General features: G+C 35.4%; 1 protein-coding gene across 2 annotated transcripts; it reads left to right on the top strand.

Annotated features, from left to right (window-relative positions):
* LOC148950692 (protein lin-52 homolog) lies at positions 1-26971 on the top strand. Of its 2 annotated transcripts, none has more exons than XM_089091719.1 (4): positions 1-120; positions 17049-17117; positions 21589-21696; positions 26751-26971. In XM_089091719.1, the coding sequence occupies exons 1-4, from the start codon at positions 66-68 to the stop codon at positions 26891-26893; spliced, it is 375 nt and encodes a 124-aa protein (XP_088947845.1). In that variant the 5' UTR covers positions 1-65; the 3' UTR covers positions 26894-26971. The 2 variants fall into 2 exon arrangements, with proteins under 2 accessions (XP_088947845.1, XP_088947844.1); XM_089091718.1 differs by having other exon boundaries at positions 5-120; positions 21583-21696; positions 26751-26968.

Here is a 26971-nt window from a genome sequence, read left to right on the forward strand (position 1 = left end):
TTACAAAATAATTATCTTTACTCCATTATCAGTTTCATCGTTTAGAATAATTGAAATTTGAAAAAATGCAGGATGGATCTTTGAAGTCTGGACATAGGTTTCATCCTGAGCAAAAAAGAGGTAATTCATAAAGAGTCCTTGCAGAAACTGTTCGATGTAAGTCTAAAATGTTGACGAGGAAACATGTTAGGAAAACAATTCTTTTTTTCATTTATGCAGAATAATTGTAGGCTAGTTAACATAGGCCTAGCCTATTTTGTAACTCCACCATACTTTACCCCCTCTTCTAATGTGAAGGTAAATTTTTAAGAAATCATATTATTGACTTACGAATAAAGTGAATATACCACTCAATGCCTTTTTTATGCTCTTTCCAAATATAATAGGCCAACTGTTTTTGTTGGAAATAGTTTTTCCCCCCACCCCAATATACCAATTCAGGGTATATGCTTGCATATTAGGGCGGTGAGGGTAAATATTTGTAATCAGCATAAAAAAGGCATCAAATGGTATATTCACTTTATTTGAAACTCGGTCAATATCTACCAAATCATATTATTGAGTTAGAAATAAAGTGAATACACCATTTGATGCCTTTTTTTATGCTGATTATGAATATAATAAGCATTTCTATCGGAAATGACTTTCAGCCCCCCCCCCCGATATAGGCGATACCAACCCTACCCCTGAACTGGCATTTATAGGGGGGGGGGGCTGAAATTCATTTCTAATAGAGATTCTTATTATATTTGAAATCAGCATAAAAAAGGTATACAACGGGGTATTCACTTTAGATGTAACTCAATAATATGTTTTGGTAGATATTGACCTGAAACTCAATAATATGATTTGGTAAAAATTTACCAAATTCATTTCTGACAAAATGATTATTATATTTGGAAAGAGCATAAAAAAAGCATTGAGTGGTATATTCACTTTATTCATAAATCAATAATTTGATCTGGTAAAAATTTACCAATGCAAAAATATTTAGCAAAAAATATATAGGCCTATATTTCCAAGCATCACTCTTGATTTAATTAAATAAAAAAAACAATTTTTTAAACTGAAAGTAAGGAGCAACATCAATACTTAAAACAAACAGAAATTTTTACGTATATGAAAGGGGTTGTCCCCTCCTCAACTCCTTGCTCTTTATGCTAAAGTTTTTTATTGTTTTAAAAAATAAAGTTGTGAGACAGAGTCAAACTTTAGCATAAAGAGCAAGGCATTGAGGAGGGGACAGCCCATTTCATATATGAAATAATTTCTGTTCATTTTAAGTTTTAATGTTGCTCCTTACTTTCAGTTTAAAAAACTTTAATTTCTGATTGTTTTTTAGTTAATGCAGCTTTTATTTTGGTTCACCATCATTGAATAAATAAAAAAAAATTTGTTCCAATTCTTTAAAAATGACCCCTTAATCACAAAGGCCATTAATTAGAATAAATAGCTCTTATGAAAGTACTAAAAAATCTTTGGCTTAAAGATTGAGGCATTGACTAGAAGGTGAACCCAATCATATAGCTAATATTTTTTATTCATTTTAAGTTTTGATGTTGCTCCTTACTTTCAGTTGAAAAACTTGTTTTTTTATATTTCATTTTGGATTTTTTTTTTAAATAACGATGGGAAATCCGGTGCCCCCTTCATAGCAATGTCCCTTCCCCCATGAAAACTTCCTTCATGAAAAGATCCTCCCATATAACCCCCACCCCCCACTACCAGAAAAAATTCCCCCTGAAAACGTCTGTATACTTCCCAATAACCAATACTATATGTTAACAGTGGGTAAAGTTCATAACTTTCAGCCCTCCCCCGGCGGGCTTCGAAGGATTAAATCATCCTAAAAGACATCGTTGTAATATTTTTGACCATTCTGAACAAAATTGCTATCTCAAAATTTTGATCAGATGTCTTTGGGAAAAAAATGAGTGTGGGAGGGGGCCTAGTTGCCCTGCATTTTTTTTGGTCACTTAAAAAGGGCACTAGAACTTTTAATTTCTGTTCCAATGAGCCCTCCCACAATATTCTTGGACCACTGGGTTGATACAATCACCCCTGGGAAAAAGAAAAAAAACAAAACAAATAAACATGCATCCGTGATCTTTCTTCTGGCAAAAAATGCAAAATTCCACATTTTTGTAGATAAGAGCTTGAAACCTCTAGTTACACTGAATATGATGGTGTGATTTTCATTAAGGTTCTCTAACTTTTGAGGGGGTCTTTCCCCCTTTTTTCGAAAGTCAGCCAAATTTTCTCAGGCGCTTAACTTTTGAGGGGTAGGACTAAACTTGATGAAACTTATATATTTGAAATCAGCATTAAAATCTAATTCTTTTGATGTATCTATTTGTATAAAAATACCGTTTTCTAGAGTTTTGGTTACCATTGAGCCAGGTTGCTCCTTACTTACAGTTCATTACCACAAACTGTTTGACTTGTTTACCTGTAAATTGAATCAACTAGGATGCAATCAGAAATCACATGGGAAATATAAAATTTGGGTTATATATTTACACATTAGGGGGGAGGGGGTAAAGTAAAGTGGAGCTGCAGTGAAATCATGTAAAATACAATTATTGTGCATAATATGAAGTAAGAATTGTTTGTTTTTAACATTTTTCCTTCTCAACAGGCCCAATTTTAGACTTAGGCCTATACCAACTGTTCTTTTCAATAGACTAGTAGCCTATTTTGTTGCACTATCCTATTCAGGAGTGTAAATTTAATTACTTTTCAGGCTGAATAGCTGGTCCTACTAGTAGACATAAATCAGATAGAAAAAAAAAATATAGGCAGGCCTATCATTAAACTCTGTATTCAAAGCTGTTTACAAATTTTATAATCACTGCTTTTACAGTGTTTTCCTAGTACTCCTGTTCATATTTTAGCTGTAGATTATCTGAAAAAAAGGGTAGGCCTACATTTTTATTTTTATTTACTAATTTGCTAGCCATAGGTAGAAAAGAAACAGACATCCTGTTCCTTCTTTTGGCTTATAGAACCATTTAATTCTAAACTCATGCTATAGGTCTACTAAGATTTGAAATTTTAAATTTTGGTACTAATGTGTTACCCTGACCAGGGGTGCCATTGGGATAGGGGGCAGTTGCCTAGACCACAATCTAGTTTTTGATCTGAGTAAAACTGATTTCTCTGTCTGCATTTGGAGATAATTAGCTTAGCCTCAGTGAGATAAACTACTATACAGGGATATTTGTACCTTAACCTTGCCTTAAATTGCAGCCTTACCTTTTGTAACCTTACCTCATGCCAGATATCACTTAGGTAACACATCTTCCAACACTTTCTTTTTTAAAATAAGGGGAGGATAGAAACCTTCCAACTTCAAGATTAGGACAAGAATGACTGATGAATTTAGGGGAATAAGTGGAAAGATTATGCTTAATCAGCCCCATGGTTAAATTAGCACCAGCAGGTGACTTATTAGCATGAGTGCTGAATTTTAGTTCATTATCAAGGGTAATTCCAAGATCTTGCTCAGTATTTACAGAGGGAAGTGGGTGACCTGATAGAAAATAAGAGTAACAAGGGTTCATTTTGCCAAAGTGAATGATATGGCACTTGACAACATTAAATTTAGTCCAATAAATTCAATCAAAGATTTTTTGTAGAAGGGCATGATTTTCACAAAAGAAGGTTGGTCCAATGAGCTTCAGGTTGTCAGCATAGAGTGTTAGTTTACTGCTGATAGTGGAAGGAGCATCATAAATGGATTTTAAATTATGTAGGACCCAAAACACTACCCTGTGGAACTCCACTCAAAACATGCTAAGACAAAGAAAGAACATAGCTACCAGAGTCATCAAATAACTGAACACATTAAGATCACATTTAAAGAAATCAAGGATCCAAAGTAGGGACTTCTCTTCAAGCTGTAATTAATTGCAACAGTGATGTACAACAAGCTGATAAGTGAAAAGCAACATCACATAATTTGATTGCAAGTTGCTTGTGACAAACTTTGTCAAACTTCAGAAAAGTCAAGCAGAATCATGTCAGTAGGCACCCCTGTATTAAGTAAGTTAGTGATATTGTCATATGACTCAAGGAGATTGGTATCAATAGATCTTTCAGAACAAAAGCCATGCTGTGAGCTGTGCAAGAGATTATTTGCTTCAAGATGTCTAATAACTGCAGAATTGATTATTCTTTCAAGAACCTTAACAACTGCTGATGTCAAGATAATAGGTTGGTAATTTTCAGCAAGGTCCTCTCTGCCTTTCTTAAATATTGGAATGATATTGGCTTTTTTCCAATCCAGTGGTAGTCTGGAAAGATTTAAGGATAATTTGAACAGTAAGGAAAGAGGTTGACACAAGACTGTTTGACATTCATTGAGGATACAAGGATGAATACAGTCTGGACCAGCAGATTTATTCACTTTGAGGGACCTAAGTAAGTTCCTTTAGAACTATTATATAATTAATCAGAATAGGTCCCATATTATGTGATACATCATATATAGGAGGTGGGGGAAAAACAATACTGGAATTAGAGAAAAAAACAGATGCAAATTGTTGGTTGAAATTGTCAGTTGAGGATCAGCAACTGGTTGACTATTGTGCATGATATCAGGGACTGTACATCTGGTGCAACATTTTTGAGAGGCATATCACCAGAATGATTTAGGATTATTCCTAATATCCTCAGCCAATTGTTCCTTGAACCTTCACTTCAACTGATTGACATTGTTGGTTGTCTGGTTACAAAAAGTTTTGAGGAGTTGATAATTTTTTAAGGTTTTCTTTTTCCTGTAACAATTCCATGCTTGATGTTTTCTGTTAATTAGCTTACTTATTTCAGTAGTTAAAAAAGGTACACTTTTGGCCTGTTTAGCCCAAATAATTCTGGTACATGACTTTTCAGCATGCAAAATGACAGTTTTCACATTAGACCAACTCTCTTCAATATCATTGGTGATAAGATGTTCCCAACTGACAATGGCAAGTCTTTTGGAGACTAGTTTGTAATTGATATATTTTCATTGCTTGGAAGAGGGTTGTTTAGTAGGCAAACATAACTCTGAAATAATTACAACATGTTTGCTACTACCAATGGGTGTGGTTATTACATTCTTAATAAGAAGGTCGGGATTAATGAGAAGAACCAGATCAAGAGTGCTAGAAACTTGACCTTCCCTGAAATGGGTTGGTTGTGACATAGGGAATTATCAGAGAGGGTAGACAAAAAACAAGAATCTCTAGTGCAAAAACCAGCTCCATCAATCCATTGGTTTTCAGGAAGATTGAAGTCCTCCAGAAGGACAAGGTCATAACTTCCAAAATTGGACATCACATTTGATAACATGGCAGCCAAATTAGATTCAGAGTCCAAAACACAGGGAGCATTTGGGCTTCTATAAACATCACCCACTACAATTGAGATTGTTCAATAGTGTATGCTTATCCAAACAAACTCAATTCCATCAGTAATAAGAGAATTAAAATGAATGAGACTAACCTTTAGTCCAACTCTTACATATAAACACACTTCTATGTGACAAAGTGGGGAATTCAGGTTAGAAGAGAGTTGGTAACCATTGATTTGGATTTCACCAGGTGATAAGGCTGACAAGGTGTTTTCAGGTGCAACTTCTGTAATTGCTGCAATATATTTCTGCCATTAATATATGAAAGTAAAGTTCTGAAAGTTTATTAGGGAGTCTATCAATATTGGAACTAAGGAAGTTCATTCCTTGAGAGGTAGGAATCTGAGAGGATGCAGGACTAGTATAAGCAGGAGCCAAAGAACTAGGAATATTGTTGGATACCGTACTTTGAAATAACAAGGAAGAAACATTAGGTGAGTAAGTTATTGCAGAAGAAACACTAGAAATAGAAGCAAAAGAAAGGTCAAAAGAAATTTTAATTAAATATTTAATATGTAGAATTGGTTAGGTATTTAATATAATTTACTGTAGGTAGCCTGCTTTCCGTAATTCTCTATTGTAGTTTCCATAATTTTGTTACTAAAATATTATATTTTCATCAGGTTTTGGTATATTTCATTCTGATTAACCTAACTTCACTTCTTAAGTGTGGCCAAGATAACATGTAAATGCCAAGATTTTAGTTATATTTTCTAAAGGCATTGATTTATTACAATAAACTTAGCAATTCATAAATCTTATGATTTCAGCATTTTAGCCATTTTCCTAATGGTAAAACTTTGTGGTAAAAATACATTAGCAAACAGAACAAGCTTTAGACAAATAGTTATTTCAGCATGGTCATAAAAATATTAACGATTCATCACATCTCTGTGTGAAAGTTACACATTCATGTATCCATGAGCTGCAGCAAATGTTTTAATAATAATGATGCCAGTATTGATATTGTAGGTACATTGTTTTCCTTTAGTTTATATTAATTTAATTTTATAGCTTTATGTTTTCCAATTTATATCTATCTTTTCCTTATATTGTATTTTCAGCAAGGTAAATTAGTGTGAAGCCTCTTGTAAAGGATCTTGCTGGTGGTGTGTCAAAATAATCATCAGCCTTCTCAATTTTGCACTTAGTGAGCATTGGCCCAGTCTCAATTGACTCCTTTCTTGAGTGCTTCTGGGATTTGGGACTGGACAGTGTTTTGAGAGAAGTAGAGTGTGTAGAATAGATTACAAAAACCTGTTGGTGCTCTTGCTTGATGCAATGGGGGACCTGCAGCTTCATTACCTTAAAACATTAAATCACACTTGCCTGCAAGTGTGAAGGACAAATCTGTTATACTGGGGAGTGGCTAAGGTCATGCCAAACTCCAGGTGTGGACATACCATTGCATTGTGACCACACATGGTCTCCTGGTGTTGAATGTCTTTATCATGAGCCCACAGGCTTGGTTTGCTTTTGCATCTTGAGCTTATGTCTTGCTATAAAATGTGAACTCATTGTCAACAATGACCCTCAAGTGCTTCTCCTTACTGGCTGCCTCAAACTCCCAGCTTTAGTGCACTGTAGGAAAAGAGAAAATGTTAAAATGGCTTGCTAGAAAATGACCTCTTAGGTCAATTTTTGCCCCATCCCTCTCAAACACCAGAAGGGCACTTTAAGAAGCTGCAGGTCCTCCATTGCAAACCACTCTCTAGTCCCAAACCATAGAAGCCCTCAAGAAAGGAGTTATTCAAGAGTGGTCCAATGTTTAATAAAGGTAAAATAGAGAAGGCAGATCATAATCATGACACACCACCCACAAGATTCCTTAGAAGGAATTAAACACTGGTTTATCTTGCTGAAAATGCAATATAAGGCAATAAACCCAGTAATAAGATGATAATTTATATTCTAGAGGGTATATTTTTTAACATTGAAGGTACAAAATGAAATAAAACAGTAACTACCCTTTTGGAGGGGGGAGGGGATGAATTTTCAAGGTTTGCAATTAGTATATTCAGAGAAAATATTAAAAGGTAGGCTATATTGAGTGTGAGAGATTGCACTTTATTAATAATTGTAGGCTACAGCTATTACTTTACTGAAAAATGAATTCAAATGAATTTAATGAAAAAAATGTACATTGTCAGTTTAATATACATATGCTGACATTTATTCCTTAAAATCTTAATTAATTTTTGTTTTCTTAAAGTTGTAAGTGAAAACATTTAAAAGGATTATTTTTCAGTGAAGTATAAATTATATTCTGGCTTTTATAAAGCATAGGGTTTAGAACCCTACTCGGATAAATTTCTGCTCATTTTGAGTTTCACTTATTTTAATTTCTGTTCCTTTTGGGTTTCATTTATTTATCAGTATTGATTTGTGGTATTTTTATGATTAGTAGATTATTTTATGCTATTTTTATTCATTTTTGGTTTGACGGAGTTCTTTACTTTTTTTTGAAAAAATAATTTTGTTAAAAAAGTTGTTTTGATTAATTTCTGTTCATTTTATATTGACATATTCTTTTTTAGGAAGAAAGACTGAGCCTCTTCTGAAGTTAAACACCTTTAATACCCCCTGGGTATAATTTACAACCCTTGCCCTAAAACTCTGGGGTTTGTTTCAACCTCAAAAGCATTGTTATATGGTATTTAGACTATTTTGAATAGAATGGCTCTCTCAAAATTTCTGTTAGATGCACTTTGGGACAATATGACGTGTGTCTAGGGGTGATAGGGTAGCTGCCCTCTGATCCCTTTGACTCTTAAAAAGAGCACTAGAGTGTCTGATTACCAATCAAATGAGCTCCCTTTGAAGTTTATGTGACCACACTTTCTATAAAAACCCTATATGTCGCCAGGGCACAACTTACAGCCCTCGCCTTGAGGGCTGGAGGGATTTGTTATCCTCAAAGACATAATTTCCAGACCTTTCTGATAGGCTTAACAAAATGGCTATATCAAAATTTTGAATGGAAGTGTTTGGGGAAATAATAGGCGTGGAGGGAGACATTTGGCCTCTGATCACTTTTGACCAATAAAAGAGGCACTAGTCCTCTCACTTTCCAATCGAATGAGCCCTTTTTGAAGTTTCTGCGACAAAACTTTCTATAAAAACGTTATATGCCCCAAGGGCATAACTTATGGCCCTTGTCATTTGTGCTATGGGGGGAGGATTGTCATCCTCAAAACCATAATTTCTAGACTTTTCAACTACATCAAACAAAATAGTCATATCAAAATGTTTAAGGAAATGATAGGCATTAAAGGGGGGGGGGGTTATTCTCCCTCTGATTGCTTTTGACAATTAAAAAGGGCAATAGCCCTCTCAATTTCCGATTGAAAGAGCCCTTTTTGAAGTTTTTACGACAACACTTTCCATATGACATTATATGCCCCCAGGGCATAACTTACAACCTTAGCCCTGGGGGCTGTTGGGGGTTGTCATACTCAAAAACATAATTTCTGTATTATTTTTTTTCCGTACTATTCGTATTGTAGTAGGACCCTTCAACTACTACTACTACTACTACTAACAACTCACCACAGCACCAAGCAGCCTGAAGCCAACAGAGCTATGCACACTCCTCCACCCCAATCTATTCAAAGCCTCCCTTTTTACACCCGCCCACGAAGTTCCCATTTCCTTTAAATCTTTCTTTATGACGTCCTCCCACCCCAGACGGGGACGACCTGCTTTCCGTTTAGTCCCAGATGGTTGGCCGAAAAGAACAATCTTCGGCAATCTGTCATCCTTCCTCCGCACAACGTGCCCTAACCACCTCAACCTTTCTTTCATTATAGCCCTAGAGAGCGGTATTGAACCACATTTTTTGTATACGAGCCTATTGTTTGAAATATGGTAAGTCAGCCGGGTATCCAGAACAATCCTTAAGCAATTTCTCTGGAAAACATCAAGCAAATCTTCTTCTGCTTTTCAGATCATCCATGCTTCAGAGCCATATTTGACTACTGTCATCACTGTAGCTTCTAATATTCTAATCTTGGTTTGCAGACTTATCTTCCTATTCTTCCAGACTTTTTTTTAACTGTGAAAAAAACACCCTGAGCCTTGGCTATTCTATATTTAACATCTTCTCTGCTCCCACCATCTTTACAAATATTACTACCAAGGTAAGTGAAGCTGTCCACCTGATCAATCTTTTCACTACTCAACATCACCTTTTCATCTTCACTTATTCCTAGCCTTAGTGGTAGTCTTCCTAACATTAATTTTCAAACCAATTCTAGCACCCTGAACTCGCAAAACCTCTAAAACTTCATTCATTTTGCTCACACTTTCATCTAAGATGCTTAAATCATCAGCATAATCCAAGTCCCGGAGACTTTTTCCTTCCCATTTGATTTCGTGGTCTCCCATTGCCCTTCCTGTGCTCCTTAAAACAAAGTCCATAAAAATAATCTATATAAAGGGGGATAGAACACAACCCTGCTTAACTTCTGATTTAATACGAAAACAGCTGCTAAGCTCATTTCCTACCTTAACCGCAGCAGTGTTATTCTTGTACACAGCACTAATCACTGTAATGTATTTGGCTGGTATACCATACAAGGATAAAACCTTTACTAAAGCTCTTCTATCAACATAATCGAACGCTTGCTCGTAATCTATAGAACTGAGGACCAAAGGTGTTTGAAAACTCAGGCACATATCAATTATTAGACTAAGAGTGAAAATTTGGTCGACACATCCTCTATCTTTTCTAAAACCGGACTGTTCTTCTCTTAAAACTTTATCTACAGCATCTCTCAGTCTAAAAAGTATCATATTACTAAGTAATTTGCTACCTACCGAGACCAGACTAATGCCTCAATAATTACCACACTCATTTTTATCCCCTTTTTTATAAAGTGGCTTAATTAAGGTTTTTCTAAAATCGTTAGGTACTTCCCCTTTTTCAAAAATCATATTCATAATCTTCAATAACTTATTTCTAACCTCAGATCCACCATATTTAAGAAACTCATTTACCACCCTATCAGCACCCAGAGCCTTATTATTCTTTAATCCTTTTAGTACTGTTGCTAATTCCTCCTCACAAAACAAATCTTCCTTCACATCCAAAGTATCACAAACTTTTTCATTTTCCTCTATATTTTTTCCTGCAACTCTATCTCGGTTAAGCAAGTTCTCAAAATGTTCGGCCCATCTCTCTTTAGTTTATTCCTTATCGCTAATTGCGACCCCATTCCTATCTTTAACTGGGACAAGTTCCGGATTGACTACTCCCTCTGAATTTCTTAACGTGCCAGTACAATATTTTACTTTTATGCCGTCCAGCTGTATCTTCCAGATCCTTGGCAGATTTATCCATAGCATCCTCTTCACACCTCCTTACTTCATATTTTAATGCTTCCTCCACTTTCTTTACATTCCTTTTGTTTTCATATGATCTATCACTCAGATAATTCTTGTACAAGTCCTTTCTCCTTTCTATTAAGCATAAAGCTTTTTCACTAATATTCTTAGCTGCAGTTCTAGCTTTCTTCCCTAAGACACATTCAGCAACTTCAAAAATTATTTTTCTAAAATTATTCCAATCATCTTCCACATTGTCAAATTTTGAATTCTCTAGTATAGTATTCAACTGACCCTGGAAAGTGTCTCTCAAGTTACTATTCTGGAGTCTACCAACATCATAACTTCCCGGGAGGTAGTTACCCTTTCAATATTTCAGCTTTAAATTAACCCTTGGCACTACTAGATAGCGATCTTTACTTTTAACATCAATAACAGCACTCCTATATACCCTAGTATATTGTATTGATCCTGCCAGTCTTCGGTTTACTATAACATAATGAATAAAGTTTGCTGTCTTACCATCACGTGAATACCATGTTAACTTATGAGCCATTTTATGACCAAACGCCATACTGGTTATAACTAGGTTGTTATACCTACAGAATTACAAAAGTCTGTATCCATTACTATTTCCTTTTCCTACACCAAATTTACCTAGGCTGGGATACCATCTATCCCTATTTCTGCCAACCTGGGCGTTAAAATCTCCCAGTAATAACATCATATTTCTACCTGGGACCATGTCTATTTGCTCCTCTAACTGTAAGTAAAATTCATCTGAGTCCCTAGCATCTCCGTCAGTTGGTTCTACAGGGGCGTATACTACTATAACTGATACCCTGAACTTTCTAGTCATAAAAAGAGCAATTAGTATTCTATTATTAATACCTTCCCAACCTAAGCAAGACTTGGCAGGTTCCTTATTCATCATGAGTCCTACTCCCTGTCTATATATTCCATTCTTCTTTCCTGAGTAAATAAATTCTATATCACCTAATTTCATGCTTCCTACCCCTGGGAAATGAGTTTCTGAAACTCCTAATAAATCCTGTTCGAATCGTCTGAATTCGTCATTCAAAATGTCGATACGAAAGTCATTTTTTAATGTCGTAACATTCCAAGATCCAATTTTCATGTTCTTTAAATCATTGAAATTGTTTTGACCTCAGGAAGAGCAATGATCCCGGAAACCATTGCTGGACAGGGACCATAGCTTTTCTCAAGCCTACATCGAAGGGCCAAAGCCGGCTTAGAACCGGGCAGCAAGAAGTCCCTGGGACCTTCATGAATGGGGACTTTGTGCAATCCTGGGCCCATCTTGGTCACAACATGGTTTTCAGCACTTGGCGATGCTCTTCTATCAACAAGAGTCGAAATCCTGCACAGACAGTCTAAAGTCTATTACCTCCGACTCATTATATGTTCATGCCTACAAATATTATGCTACTGCGGGGAGGCAACCCATAATAGATAAATTAGCTAGGAAGAGGTTTTTCAGCCCAAAGACGCCCATCAAAACATACCAAGCCCAGAAGAATTTTCCATTAGTCAGAATCCCCTGCGATTGCTTTGTCGTTTACTAGGCTATAATTTCCTCTAGGGGAGCCACTCCTTAAATGAGAATAGAGTTGACCGCAAGGTCCCCAGTCTTGAAGGTACCCCGAAAAGGTCGAGGCAGCCCTTTGCAGAGGCCGTTGTCCATAGATCTGGATCTTACGCCCTGCCACAGTTGTCCTCCTATAGAGGATCCTCCCGCGATGGTGTTCTGCATCACCATGCAATTTAACCCATTACTGGGAGAAGGTTTGCAACTCATGGGACTTGTGGACAAACCAGTGGGTCCTTTTGAGTGTACATTAGAGGGGCCTTCTTCCTCCTCCGCCTATTTGATTTGAGCCTAAGTTGCCAAAAACAAGTCTTCTTACAGCTGCGCTATCAAATCTTACATAATTGTGTTTGTTTTGTAACTTTTTTTTGTGTCCAGTAACCTGTTTATGTTCTTTTATTTATACACGAGGTGGGCCTGGGGGGGGGGGAGTACACAAAAGTGGGGAATGTACTGTTGCACTGTCATTGGAAGTGCATATACTGATAAAATTCGGAAGTAATTGACCATTCGGAAGTGGTATAAAACATATGCTCACAAATTTAACAAATTTATTTAGTAATTACATAATATGTCAAAATATTGCATACACATTTGGTCGTTTGATGGACTCAGTTTGATTTCTATAGTTTAGCCTCTTCTTGTTTTCTTTTTTTTTGTGCTAACCTAACCTGCAAAATACTTGATAACTTTAATTAAAAATCAACGGACTCGGTCGAGGCCTTCGGCCTCGACCGAGTCTCGACATCTATTCGAAAGGAAAACTTTCGACACTTATAACACTCGAGCCTCCTTTTAACTGAGGAGACCTTTTTTTATTAACTAATAAAAGACAAAATACGTACTTACCACTTAACTCTATATATTATTTTAACCAACCATTATTAATAAATGTGTCCTGGAATACATTTACGAACATTCTCGATACTCAAGGACAACCAAACAAAAATCAATTTTTCGTATTTTTATACGACATCAATATTGACATTTTTTTTCAATATTGAAGTTAACTGTATATGTTATTTTAACCAACCAGTATTAATAAACGTGTCCAGTATTAATAAAACATTTAAGAACATTCTCCATACTGAAGGACATAACCAAACAAAAATCAATTTTTTTATACTTTTATATGACATCAATATTGACATTTTTTTTTCAATATTGAAGTTAACTCTATATACTGTTTTAACTAATCAGTATTAATAAATGTGGCCTGGAATACATTTAAGAATATTCTCGATACTTGAGGACATAACCAAACAAAATTCAATTTTTCATATTTTTATATGACATCAATATTGACATTATGACAACGCTGGCAAAGACCTAAATTCCAGAACATTCAACTACGTTGAACAAAGTGTCTATCTCAAAATTTTGATTGGATGTATTTGGGAAAATGGAAGTCTTGAGAGGGGCGTTAGTTGCCCTCCAGTCATTTTCGACTATTAAATAGGGGATTAGCGCTTTCAGTTTTAATCAAATGAGCCCTTTTTGAAGTTTCTATAACAATGCTTTCTATAAAACCTTATATGCCCCCAGGGCATAACATACAACCCTTGCACCGAGGGCTGGGGGGGGAGGAGTGTTATCCTCAAAGACAAAATTTTTGGACTTTTCAACTACTTTGAACAAAATGGTTATCTCAAAATTTTTATTGAATGTTTTTAGGGAAATGGTGGGTGTGGGAGGGGCGTTAGTTTTCCTCCAATCACTTTTGACTTAAAAAGGGCATTAGCCCTTCAAATTTTTCAAAGTTTCTATTATAACGCTCTATAAAAACCTTATATGCCCCTAGGGCATAACTTACAACCCTTGTCCTAAGGGGTGTGTGGGGGTTGATCATCCTCAAAGACATAATATCCAGAACTTTCAACTATGTTGAAAAAATGGCTATCTCAAAATTTTGATTGGATGTGTTTGGTGAAATGGTGGGCGTGAGAGGGAGGTTAGTTGCCCTCCAATCAGTTCCGACTAGCCTATTAAAAAGTTCACTAGCCCTTTCAATTTCCAATTGTATGAGCCTTTTTTGAAGTTTCTACAACAACTTTTTCTATAAAAAGACTTAGATGCCCCCAGGACATAACTTATAACCTTAGCCCTGAGGGCTCTGGGGATAGTGTCATCCTCAAAGACCTAATTTCCAGAACTTTGATCTATGTTGAACAAAATGGCTATCTCAAAATTTTGATTGGATGTGTTTGGGGAAATGGCGAGCTTGAGAGCGGGGCTAGTTGCCCTGCAATCACTTTCGACTATTAAAAAGGGATCTAGCCCTTTTAATTTCCAATCAAATGATCCCTTTTTGAAGTCTCAATGAAAACACTTTCTATAAAAAAAAATTTATAGGCCCCCAGGGCATAACTTAGAACCTTTGCTCTGAGGGGTTTGGGAGGTTTGTCATCCTCAAAATCATAATTTTCAGAACTTTCAACTATGTTAAACAAAATGAATATATCAAAATTTTGATTGGATGTGTTTGGGGAAATGGTGGGCGTGAGAGGGGCGTTAATCACTCTTCAATCACTTTCAACTATTAAAAAAGGCACTAGCCCTTTCGATTTCCAATTGAATGAGCCCTTTTTAAGTTTCTACGCTTTCAATAAAAACCTTATATGCCCCCAGGGCAAAACTTACAACCCTTGCCCTGAGGGTTGTTGGGGGGGAGGGGTTGTCATCATTAAAGACCTAATTTCCAAAACTTTCAACTCTGTTGAATAAAATGGCTATCTAAAATTTTGATTGGATGTGTTTCGGGAAAAGGTGGGCGTGAGAGGGGGTAAGTTGTCCTCAAATCACTCTTGACTATTAAAAAGGGCACTAGCCCTTTGAATTTCCAATCGAATGAGCACCTTTTCAAGTTTCTACAACAAAGATTTCAATAAAATCCTTATATGCCCCCAGGGCATAACTTACAACCCTTGCCCTGAAGACGGCGAGGGGAGTGTCATGGTCAAAGGTATACATTCCTGAACTTTGAACTGTGTGGAACAAAATGCCTATCTCAAAATTTTTATTGGATGTGTTTGTGGAAATGGTAGGCATGGAAGGGGTGTTAGTAGCCTTCCAATCATTTTGACTATTAAAAAGGGCACTAGCCATTTCAGTTTCCAATTGAATGAGCCGTTTTTGAAGTTTCTACGACAACGTGTTGCATAAAAACCTTATATGCCCCCATGGCATAACCTACAACCCTTGCCTGGAGGGCTGATGGGGCTGTCATCCTCAAAGACCTAATTTCCAGAACTTAAAACTACATTGAATAAAATGGCTATCTCAAAACTTTGATTGGATGTGTTTAGGGAAAAAGTGGGCGTGAGAGGGGGGTTATTTGCCCTCCAATCACTTTTGACTATTAAAAAAGGCACTAGCCCTTTGCATTCTCAATCGAATGTGCCTTTTATGAAGTTTCTACAACAATGCCTTCTATAAAAAACCTTATATGCCCCCAGGGCATAACTTACAACCCTTGCCCTGAGGACTCTGGGGGAGTGTCCTCCTCAACAACATAATTTCTATCTGGAAATCAACTACGCTGAACAAAATGGCTAACTCAAAATTTTGTTTGGTTGTGTTTCGGGAAATGGTGGGCGTGGATGGGGTGTTAGTTGCCTTCCAATTACTTTCGACTATTAAAAAGGGCACAAGCCACTCCAATTTCCAATTGAATAAGCCCTTTTTGAAGTTTGTACGACAACTTCTTTGATACGAAGTTCCCTGCTCTAAAGGAAAAAAATAATAATTATACATTGTGCCAACATTGTTCTTATATGCCCCCAGGGCATAACTTACAACCCTTGCCCTGAGGGTTGTGGGGGAGTGTCCTTTTCAAAAACAGAAGTTCTATCTGGAAATCAACTACACTGAACAAAATGGCTATCTCAAAATTTGATTGGATGTGTTTCGGGAAATGGTGGGCATGGAAGGGGTGTTAGTCGCGTTCCAATCACTTTCGACTATTAAAAAGGGCACAAGCCACTCCAATTTCTAATTGAATGATCCCTTTTTGAAGTTTCTACGACAACTTCTTTGATACGAGGTGCCCTGCTCTAAAGAAAAAAAAAATTATAAATAATACATTGTGCCAACATTGTTCTTATATGCCCCCAGGGCATAACTTAAAATCCTTGCCCTGAGGGTTGTGGGGCAGTGTCCTCCTCAAAAACATATTTTCTATTTGGAAATCAACTATGCTGAACAAAATGGCTGTATCAAAAGTTTTTGATTGGATGTGTTTGGGGGAATGATGGGCGTGGGGGGGGGGGGGCGAGTTGCCCTCCGCTCCAGTTTCCAATCGAATGAGCCATTTTCGAAGTTTCTACGACAATTCCTGTGATACGAAGTGCCCTGGTATGGAAAAAAAAATACATTGTGCCAATATTGTTCTTTACTTAGGCAGCGCGATTGCGCTGCCTATGACTGTACAATGAAAGATCAGTTCTTGGTTTGGTCCACATCATACTTGAATCCAGTTTTTGTATCAATTATTTTGTTGTCAGATTTGTTTTCGTGTTTCTCCACTATTTACATGTATTGTATAGTGGGTTAAAAATAAATTAACATTATCATTATTATAGTTCAGTTTCTGTGATTTCTAAACTTGAGAATTGTATTTGGTTTAAGTAACTAGAGAAGCAAAAAGGTGAAAAAAAAAAAAAAAACAAAAATGTATTTGAATTATTTGCTAGAAACGTTTTTCTTTTTTTTTCTTTCTAGAAGTTCTTAAAGAGTTAGTCAGCATGGAATCCCTTGACAGAGCATCTCCTGACCTTTGGCCAGAGAAAAGTAAGTATTCACCCCAACATCTTGAATTTAGATCCCATGTGTTTTGTAATAAATACTTTCATAAAATGTTTAAATTTTCTGTTATTTGCTATTCTAACATCAAAACCATCTATTTTGTGCAAGATCTTGTTGCTATGATGAAAGGGGTGCAGACTTGAGAAAAAGTTTCAGAACTCATATTCTAAACAATTATTACTAATAGATGTTGAGATCTATAGGAGATAGCTATGCAAAAACAAACTGAACTAGATTAGTGCTAGATCAGATGAAGTAAAGACTTTCGTTTTGTTTGTAATGTCTGTTGAGTGTGAATACTGGTAGAATAATTATCTAGTAGCAATTGTTGCAGCAGGAGGTCTACTCTGCCAAAACCCTATAAGGTATGATCTAAGGTCTCTCTTCTTCAAAAACAATTTAAACGAGAAGGTTTAAAGTACATGTAAGTAATGACATCAAAAACTTAAAGCAAGCAAAAAAAAAACTGAAGAAGAGTCTTTCCTACCATTTACAACATTCAAGTGTTGCTTGCTCTCTACTAAAACAACACATTTTTGTACCTTTAGTTGAAAACTTTAAAATACTTCTATTTTTTTGAAAACTAACGTTTTGTAATTGCCAGTAGGTTTTTTATAGTAAGTCTCCAGTAAAGCTCAGTTAACACTTCAATGCTATGAGTTAACAGGGGGAGATATATATCCAACAGCTAATGGTTATTTTTGCTTACTTTAATTTTTAACATTCCTCTTTGCTTGTATTTGAAAAAATTGCATTCTCCTTATGTTTGTTTCTCACTTTTATGCAAATATAGCTTTTTCCTTTATTTTCAAAGGTCAACCCTTGGCCAAGACCAGATGTTGACGAAGGTGGCCGTGGCCAGGCCAACCCTTGGTCTCTTGATGATAGTGTCAGTTTAACTTTACTGGGAACAAAAGAATCTCATTCTTTCTAAAGCTCTCAAAATACCTTCCTCGATTTAAGCAATATTTGAAGCTAAAAAAAGCATTGTTTTCTCAACAGAATAAATTTTATTATCAACTCGTTTTATTATTTTTACGAGTTCCTTTTGTGTTTTCATAGAAGTACCTCATTAATTGTGAATATTTTCTTCTACTGTGGTCTGACATTGAGCAGCAATTGTATGTATATTGGTTTGATTGTTTTATTTTATTCTTTTCTTTCTTAAGTGTTAAGTTTTAGATTATCCCTATCTCAATGCTGAAGACTCCTAGTTTGATACAGGTGAAATATTTGTGTGATTATATTTTTATTTTTCTTGCCATAGACCTGTTGTTTTCTCAAGATTTCTTTCTTTGTTTTATGATACATATAGACAAATGTAAATTAACCTGCTCTGTTGAAGTGACACGTGGGAACTCTTGAGATGCTGTGGCAAATTCTATTTTCTAGACAATGCTGTGATACTTCAAGACAATAACATAATTGGATCTTTCAGAATATTTTTGGAGGTCTAACAGTTAATAATTTCTTAGAGCAAACTGCTTTTTCATTTACAAGAGAGTTTAAGAAAAAAAATGGGTTTAATTTAAATAAAGCTGTGACAAACGTACTAAAAACAAAAGCAACAACAAAACATTAGTTAATAAAAAAAAAATCCGAATATTTTGACTCCACATCCGGAAGCCTTTATCAATGGAAAAAAAGAGAAAAAATCAGTTAATCATCTAAAGAAAAAGACAAAGAACAACACAAACGAGAACCAATAGACAAAACAAATAAATACAACTCACATCTTAACAAAAACTTCCAAATTGCAGCAAAACTGTAATCACGGACAAGACACTCAAATCTCTACATAGTGTTTCTCTATAAGATCGGATTGGCAAATGAGATACCTAAATAAAACTTCCAAAGTTAGTACAAAATGGTAATCACAGAAAAGACTCCCAAATCTCCAGAAATCCCTAATTGGTTAGATTCTGTTGATTCATTTTCTTGGCAATGCGCTTGTTGCCATAGTGTTAGGATATTTGCATTTCTCAATGTTTTTTTTTTATATATATATAAAATGTACAGTGGATATATGTACATCATCAGCCTGTAGCTTTCAACTGCTGAAAGTTGTTGACATTTTGTTTTTGACAGGCCGTTTTTAGGCAACATTTGAGATTTTTGCATTTCTTAACGTTTTTTTTTTTGTCCATAAAATAATATCTATATATAAATATACGAGTTCATAAATATGTCTATAAGATTCTAGAATATACATTGGTGATATTCCTCCTTCCCCAAGCTTGGAAAAGGAGGAGGTTTGAGCGTTGGATCTGAACCTGTTAATTCGATGACAACTCATGCAAACCCTGGACCATTTATTTGAATGCGAATAAACAGTATGTAAGAACGTGACGGAAGAGCCCTTCAGACGAGTCTCATCCCAGAGTGGTGGACATCTATGATGTAGCTCACTTGAGGGACGATTGGAGGCACAGTAGAGATATCCTAGACAGTAATATTATCTCCTATCTCAACCATCAGACAAAGCGGGACTGGGATGCAGCTCCTTCGGAGAACATTTAAACCCAGAGAAGAATAAATGGCATTAGATTGTTTCATGGGTAGGCACGCGCGTGGCGTCGATATTCACAGCCTAGAGAACAGGAAAAGAAATAAGATGAATTGAGCGTCTAGGGGATAAAGAAGAATGCAACACGTTGAAGAGATAAAAAAGGAAAATAATTGGTCTGTCTGTAATAATACAAAAGGTAAAGATAACATTAGTTTCAGAATGAAAAAAAAATAAAGAATGAATTTATAAGAATAATCAAGGTAAAAATAAGTTTTATTTGAACAATGCCATAATGTGATAACATTTGATTAGGAAGTTTGGCGCTTTACATTGATATTTCATTTCCATAGTTTTATCATTTTTTTAAAGGGAAGTTATGTGGTCGGCATGAATGCAGACGCAGCTAAATTAAATTTTGTCACTTCCTGTAAGTCCTGGAAATGCCGAATAACAGTGCTACCTGTATAGGCGGATAAGACAAAGATATTCAAAAGCACAAAGGGGCATTATAAAATTCTGTTAGCTAACCCTCGAAGCCTAGACGAGGACAGTTTTCTTAGAAAGCGAAGCTAATTATGCCAAGGCGGCTAAAACAAGAACTGAATGTAAAAAATAAAAAATAAATAAAAAAACAACTCTCTCCCTCTCCAAAAAAGAAACTCCTAGAAATGCGCATGACTAAAATCTGCAAGTCTTTTGCTATGTCTTATTAAAGCTTACTAATGGTGGATCTAGTAAGGGGCAACACCCCCCCCTGACTCCAAACATGCCCTGGACAAAACAAAGTTTGATTAGCAACTGACAATAAACTTGGTAACTAGAAGAATTAAATAATTTTAAATAATTTTGACACAATTCTGAAATCCAAGTTTTATACCAAACTTGCACGTGACTCGAAAGTTGAAAGATAATGAAAAGAATCATTATGGTTAACCTAATGAGTCATAAAAAAATTATGGTTAACTTAATGAGTCGTATCTGATGAGAAGTTTAACGTAATTTGCAAGTTTGTGGCAGAGTATTTCCAACAATAATAACTACTAACTTTACTTCTTATTCTTCTTATAGCACAAATACATTTCTTTTCATCTTCTTCTATTATCTGAAAACCCATCAAAAATTTCACGAAAAAAAGTTCTTAACAGACGTTTGGCATTTTCTTGGGCTATCCCACCAGTCATTAGAAGACAACAAAGGTCCTACATCAAATTTCGAAGAACATTTTCATGTCCCAAAAAAGAGTATAAAAGAGGAAAAGTTCAAGGGAACATTTTTTCCTTACCAAAAGGAAAAGTTTTGTCGCTCCATGGCGCAATATATCCATCTAAAACCAGAGATTATTGTGAAACCCAATAGATAATCGGTGCTACAACTATTAGGTTGCCTCTTTGTGGTAAAACATTTTGTGGCAAATTTCAAAGAATCCCGTCACTTCGCGGATCCTTCTCCCACTATTTATGAAATTCCACCTATTTCCCTGTCGCAGCTTTGATCACAAGTTAGCACTGAAAATTTCCGTATTTGCTAAAATGTAATCCAAATCCCCCTTTTAGAAATTCTGGATCCGCCACTCAGTAAAGTCATACGCCATATATGTGAAATGGGACAGTAGCGAACCACTTCGTCGGCTCATCCCCTTTCTTTCTGCTTTTTAACCATGAGTAATACAGGTTAGCACCATTTTTCAAAGTTGACCGAGCAACTGGAAAATATGCAATGAATCGCTTAAACAAAGGAAATGAGAGGAGCTTTTATACGCGCCGTAACTCTAGGTGAAAGACATTTTTTAGGATGATCGTACTGTCCAGATATCTCTACTGTGATTGGAGGCTATTAACTAGCGCCCTGTGTGCCTCTGGAGGAACCAAGATATAAGGTAACGATTGAAGCTATACTCTCTTATGTGATTGTGTTCTATATGTTGGATGATTTGTAATTTAGTTCCAGGTATTTCTGACTATACTAACACTGAACAAGAAAATGGTGAACCAAAGAAAATCCCGACTCAAGGGCTAGATGAAGAAATGGATGAACAGGATTACAATCTCCTTGTTGGTAAGGAATTGGCGTTTGATTATTGTATGAGCCAAAGTGATTAATTCTGCTTTTATATATTTCGCGGCTGCTACGTGCACACCTCGTACATTGGAGACATCGAATTGTTCAGGAGACAACAGAAACTAATTTGATGGTGTAATTTTTTAAATAAAAATACCAAATAATTCCACATGACTCAGAATTTTTTTTACGTAGATCACAGATATACTAGATATTATCAGAAAAATTACGAGGTGTGTTTTTCTTATTCTGCCATGTAAGTATTAGAGATAGAATTGTTTCCTTGTCACCAGACAACGGTGTCACCAGACATTGTCACTGCGATTTGTTGTTTTTTAATTTTGAGCAGTACTTCATCCTCAAAACCGGTTCTGGAAAGAAAACCGTATGATTTTGGCTGCCATTCCTGGCTTCAGCGCACCCAGTATTCCATGAAGTGTCCTGCCTCGGGGCTAAACACTGGACTGGACGGTGATTTCAATTAGCATTAATAGGCCCCTCTTTATGCCTACCCCTTCTACCCTCAGGAGCATTTCTTCCGTAAAAATAACTAAAAAGTTAAGGATAACAAAGTAATAAATTGCATCAAAAATTTTAGTGGTCACATATAGTGTGCCTGCATTCTCTTGTCACGTTTATTAATTAGTTAATTTGCTTGAAATCCACTCACTAAAATATTAAATAATAGTATAGTAAAAAGACAAAAAAAAATTATCAAGGAATAAATCAAATAAGGGGATAAACACGAAACCAAGATACCTGAGCACAAAGTAATAAATTGCATCAAAAATTTTAGTGGTCACATATAAAGTGTGCCTGCATTCTCTTGTCAAGTTTATTAATTAGTTAATTTACTTGAAATCCACTCACTAAAATATTAAATAATAGTATAGTAAAAAGACAAAAAAACATCAAGGAATAAATGAAGTAAGGGGATAAACACGAAACCAAGATACTTGAGCACAAAGTAATAAATTGCATCAAAAATTTTAGTGGTCACATATAAAGTGTGCCTGCATTCTCTTGTCACGTTTATTAATTAGTTAATTTACTTGAAATCCACTCACTAAAATATTAAATAATAGTATAGTAAAAAGACCAAAAAACATTATCAAGGAATAAATCAAATAAGGGGATAAACACGAAACCAAGATACATGGGCATTTTCTTTGGTGTTCCTTTTTACATTGTTGTTATTGTTTGTTATTGTATTGTTTGTTGTTGACATTGTTTGGTGTTTCTTTGACATTGTTGTTGTTGTTTGTTGTTGACATTGTTTGGTGTTTCTTTGACATTGTTGTTATTGTTTATTATTGTATTGTTTGTTGTCGACATTGTTTGGTGTTTCTTTGACATTGTTGTTATTGTTTATTATTGTATTGTTTGTTGTTGACATTGTTTGGTGTTTCTTTGACATTGTTGTTATTGTTTGTTATTGTATTGTTTGTTGTCGACATTGTTTGGTGTTTCTTTGACATTGTTGTTATTGTTTGTTATTGTATTGTTTGTTGTTGACATTGTTTGGTGTTTCTTTGACATTGTTGTTATTGTTTGTTATTGTATTGTTTGTTGTTGACATTGTTTGGTGTTTCTTTGACATTAATGTTGTTAAATTGTTTCTTTAGTTTTGCTGGTTAACTCTGCACTTTGAGGGCCGAGACTGTTTTTTGAATTCCCAAGAAGTCCATGTTAAAGTGCTTGACTTTCCTCTTTAATCCGTTATTTAATCTTTAACCTCGTAATTGTGCCAAAAACACTGGAATTAATCACAAGCAACCGGTTTTTTATTCAATTTGGAAGAACAGAAAGATAATTAAAATAATTTGTCCAGATTCTACTTAAGTTACCTTTCTTAAGGTTTATATTCCTTAATTTACCTTTTTCTGACAATGTTGTTGTTGTAACTTGCTCCAAAAGGATGTCACTGTATTTTTTTTTCTCAATCTAAAAAAAATGCAGACAGAACTTATTCTCAGTTATCAAATGGCAGGAGATGTTTGCCGTAGAACTGTAGAAAAATAATATCAAAAACTTGTACAGGGAAAATAAATTTCAAAAATAAGGAACAGACTTCAGGCATACCTTTGCTATGTGTATCTAAATACCTGTAGTTTTGATTCTTAAAGCTCTTGAACCTTTTATTGTAGGATATGCTCCCGATTTAAGCTCCAATCAAAGAGAAAGGGTAACTGCAGAATGGAACCTTGCCCCAGTGCCAATAAAAAAACAACCCCATCTAGCGTTTGGCGTCTGCATTTTTTATAGCTTTGTACTCGTGCTTTACACAATTGTAGTTATTTAAATCACGATTTTAAAAAGAGTATCTTGTTATTGGAAGTAGAAAATTTCCCGGTGGCACTAAAAAAGATAATTCCTTGATAGGGGGGGGGGGGGAGTATTAAAGGTTTTAAAAAAGCTTCTTGGTAAGACGGAAATAAGTCAGACATTTCTTTGTAGTATTTTGCATAATAGAAATTATTTTGCTTCAACAGTAAAAACAAATCTTGGAAAATATTTTTTCTTTTATTAGTTTGCAGCATCGAAGTTACTTTAATTAAAAAAAAAAAATACAAGACCACTTCCAAGTTTTTTGCGCATTATTTTGGTTGGTTTTTAATATGAGTTGGATTCTTGGAGGGAGTAATGCCCCAAGCCAACTGGTTAATTGAGCAACAGCTTGCAATGCCAACTTCGAAAAAATATCAACTGCGAAAAAAACCCAGAAATTGTGGAATTGTCTTATTCGCAAAATTCAAAATTACCTCAGAGACCGTACACCAGTTATTTTAAAGTATTATTCCACTTTTCTCTCTTACTATATATTTGGTCTTTCTTTTCTATTAAAGAAAAAAACAAGTTTTTTTAACTGAAAGTAAGGAACGACATTAAAACTTAAAACGAACAGAAATGATTCAAACAATAAAAAACTTTAGCGTAAAGAGCGAGGCGTTGAGGAGGGGACAAACCCTTTCATATACGGAATAATTTCTGTTCGTTTTAAGTTTTAATCTCGCTCCTTACTTTCAGTTAAAAAAACTTTTAAACTCTTAAACTTTTTTTTTATTTAATTTGTGAACGTTTTTGAATTAATGCAGGTTTTTATTTTGGCTCACCTTACATTAATAATTAAAACGAAATTTTCATATTCATTTTACTTTTTTGGTAAAATGGGTTTCTCGAAAGTTGTTTAATTTTATTTACGAACGTTTTTATTAATAATAAATATACGTAACTTACGAATTAACTTCCGTAACGAACTTCTATATTCATATATTTTAATACGTATATTAAGGGGTTCGCCCCCTATGGAATACCATGATCTTTACACTAAAGTTCGAATTTTGTTCCAATTTTTTAAAAATGACCCCTTAATTACAAAGGCCGTTTGTTAGAATAAATAGCTCTTATGAAAGTACACAAAAATCTTTGGCTTGAAGAGCGAGGTATTGACTAGGTGGTGGACCCAATCATATACGTAATAATTTCTGTTCGTTTTAAGTTTTGATGTTGCTCCTTACTTTCAGTTGAAAAACCTGTTTTTTTTATTTAATTCCTGATCGTTTTTTTAAATAATGCTGGGAAATCCGGCGCCCCCTTCATAGCAATGTGCCTTCCCCCATGAAAGCTTTCTCCATGGAAAGATCCTCCCAAATAACCCCTGCCCCCCCACAACCAGAAAAAATCCCCCCTGAAAACGTCTGTATACTTCCCAATAACCAATACTATATGTAAACATTGGGTAAAGTTCATAACTTTCAGTCCTTGCCCCGGGGAATTTGGGGATTAAGTCATCCTAAAAGACATACTTATTATATTTTTGACCAGGCTGAAGAAAAGGTCTATCTCGAAATTTTGATCGGGTTACTTTGAGAAAAAAATGAGCACGGGAGGGGACCTAGTTGCCCTCTTTTTTTTTGGTCACTTAAAAAGGGGCACTAGAACTTTTAACTTCCTTTCGAGTGAGCCTTCCCACAATATTCTAGCCCCACTGGGTCGATACGATCACCCCTGGGAAGAAAAAACAACAACAAAAAATCAAAAAAACAAATTAACATGCATCCGTGATCTTTCTTCTGGCAAAAATTACAAAATTCCACATTTTTGCAGATAGGAGCTTGAAAGCTCTACAGTAGGGCTCTGTGATACGCTGAATCTGATGGTGTGATTTTCATTAAGGTTCTATAATTTGTGGTGTTTCCCCCTTTTTTTTGAAAATCAGGTAATTTTCTCAGGCGCGTAACTTTAAATGGGTCAGACTAAACTTGATGAAACGTATATATTTGAAATTAGCATTAAAATCTGATTCTTTTGATGTATTTATTAATATCAAAATTCCATTTTTTTTATAGTTTCTGTTACTATTGAACCAGGTCGCTCCTTACTTACAGTTTGTTACCACTAACTGTTGATATATTTGATATTCTTGTTGTGAAATGATATATAGTGCTCCCAAAAAAGGAATATTAAAAGTATACCTGCTCACAGGCGAGGGAGGTTCCTCCCAGGCCAGTACTAAGACCCCACCCCCAGAAAGATCAAACATTGTGGCTAAAAGTAAGGTTTTACCATATTCCCCCCCCCCCTCCACACGAACACATACAAGGGTAAAACTAGTGTGTACCTGTAGTTAAAAATATTTATAGAGTAAGACAGATATGGAAGTTATGTTAAAAGTTACCCGCCACGTTGAAGCAAAAGTTGATTCAGAGTAAGTCTGATTAATAATATATAGGCTAGCAGGTATAAATCAGAATAACTAACAGCGATTTGAAGTATACTCGCCCTTTGTTTCTTCTAGTGCTCCGTCCAAAGTGCAAGACATGGGAAACTGAAAACTGGTGTTAAGTACAGGAACATATGAATGTTCAAAAAGTTTTGTTTGGGGGGACGGTCGTATATTCGTTCATCGAGATGGTTTTAAATGCAATACGGCTGACCAGTTGTCTTATACAGTTGCTACGGGTTTTTTTTTCAGTGAAAAAGTCTTTTTTCAATTATTCAGGTGATGTGGTGTCATTTTTTATTTCTAAGTTTTTATGTTTGAATTTCAGAGTATTCGTCGCTATCACCTGCTGCATTGGTTCAAGAATACCAACGACTACAAAATGTAGCGTACGAGCTTGGCCTCGAGGAAGCAAAGGAAATGACGCGGGGAAAGTACCTTAACGTCTTGCAGAAGAAGAGGAGAAAGTAGAACTTATATATAGTTTTATTTTTATTTTTGTATTAAAATTCATATTTTGAAACCAAAAATATTAGGTTTGTCGTAAAG

The sequence above is a fragment of the Artemia sp. Qi Xiang Cuo genome, chromosome 7, assembly GCF_049724085.1.
Source record: "Artemia sp. Qi Xiang Cuo chromosome 7, ASM4972408v1, whole genome shotgun sequence".
Taxonomy (NCBI): Eukaryota; Metazoa; Arthropoda; class Branchiopoda; order Anostraca; family Artemiidae; genus Artemia; species Artemia sp. Qi Xiang Cuo.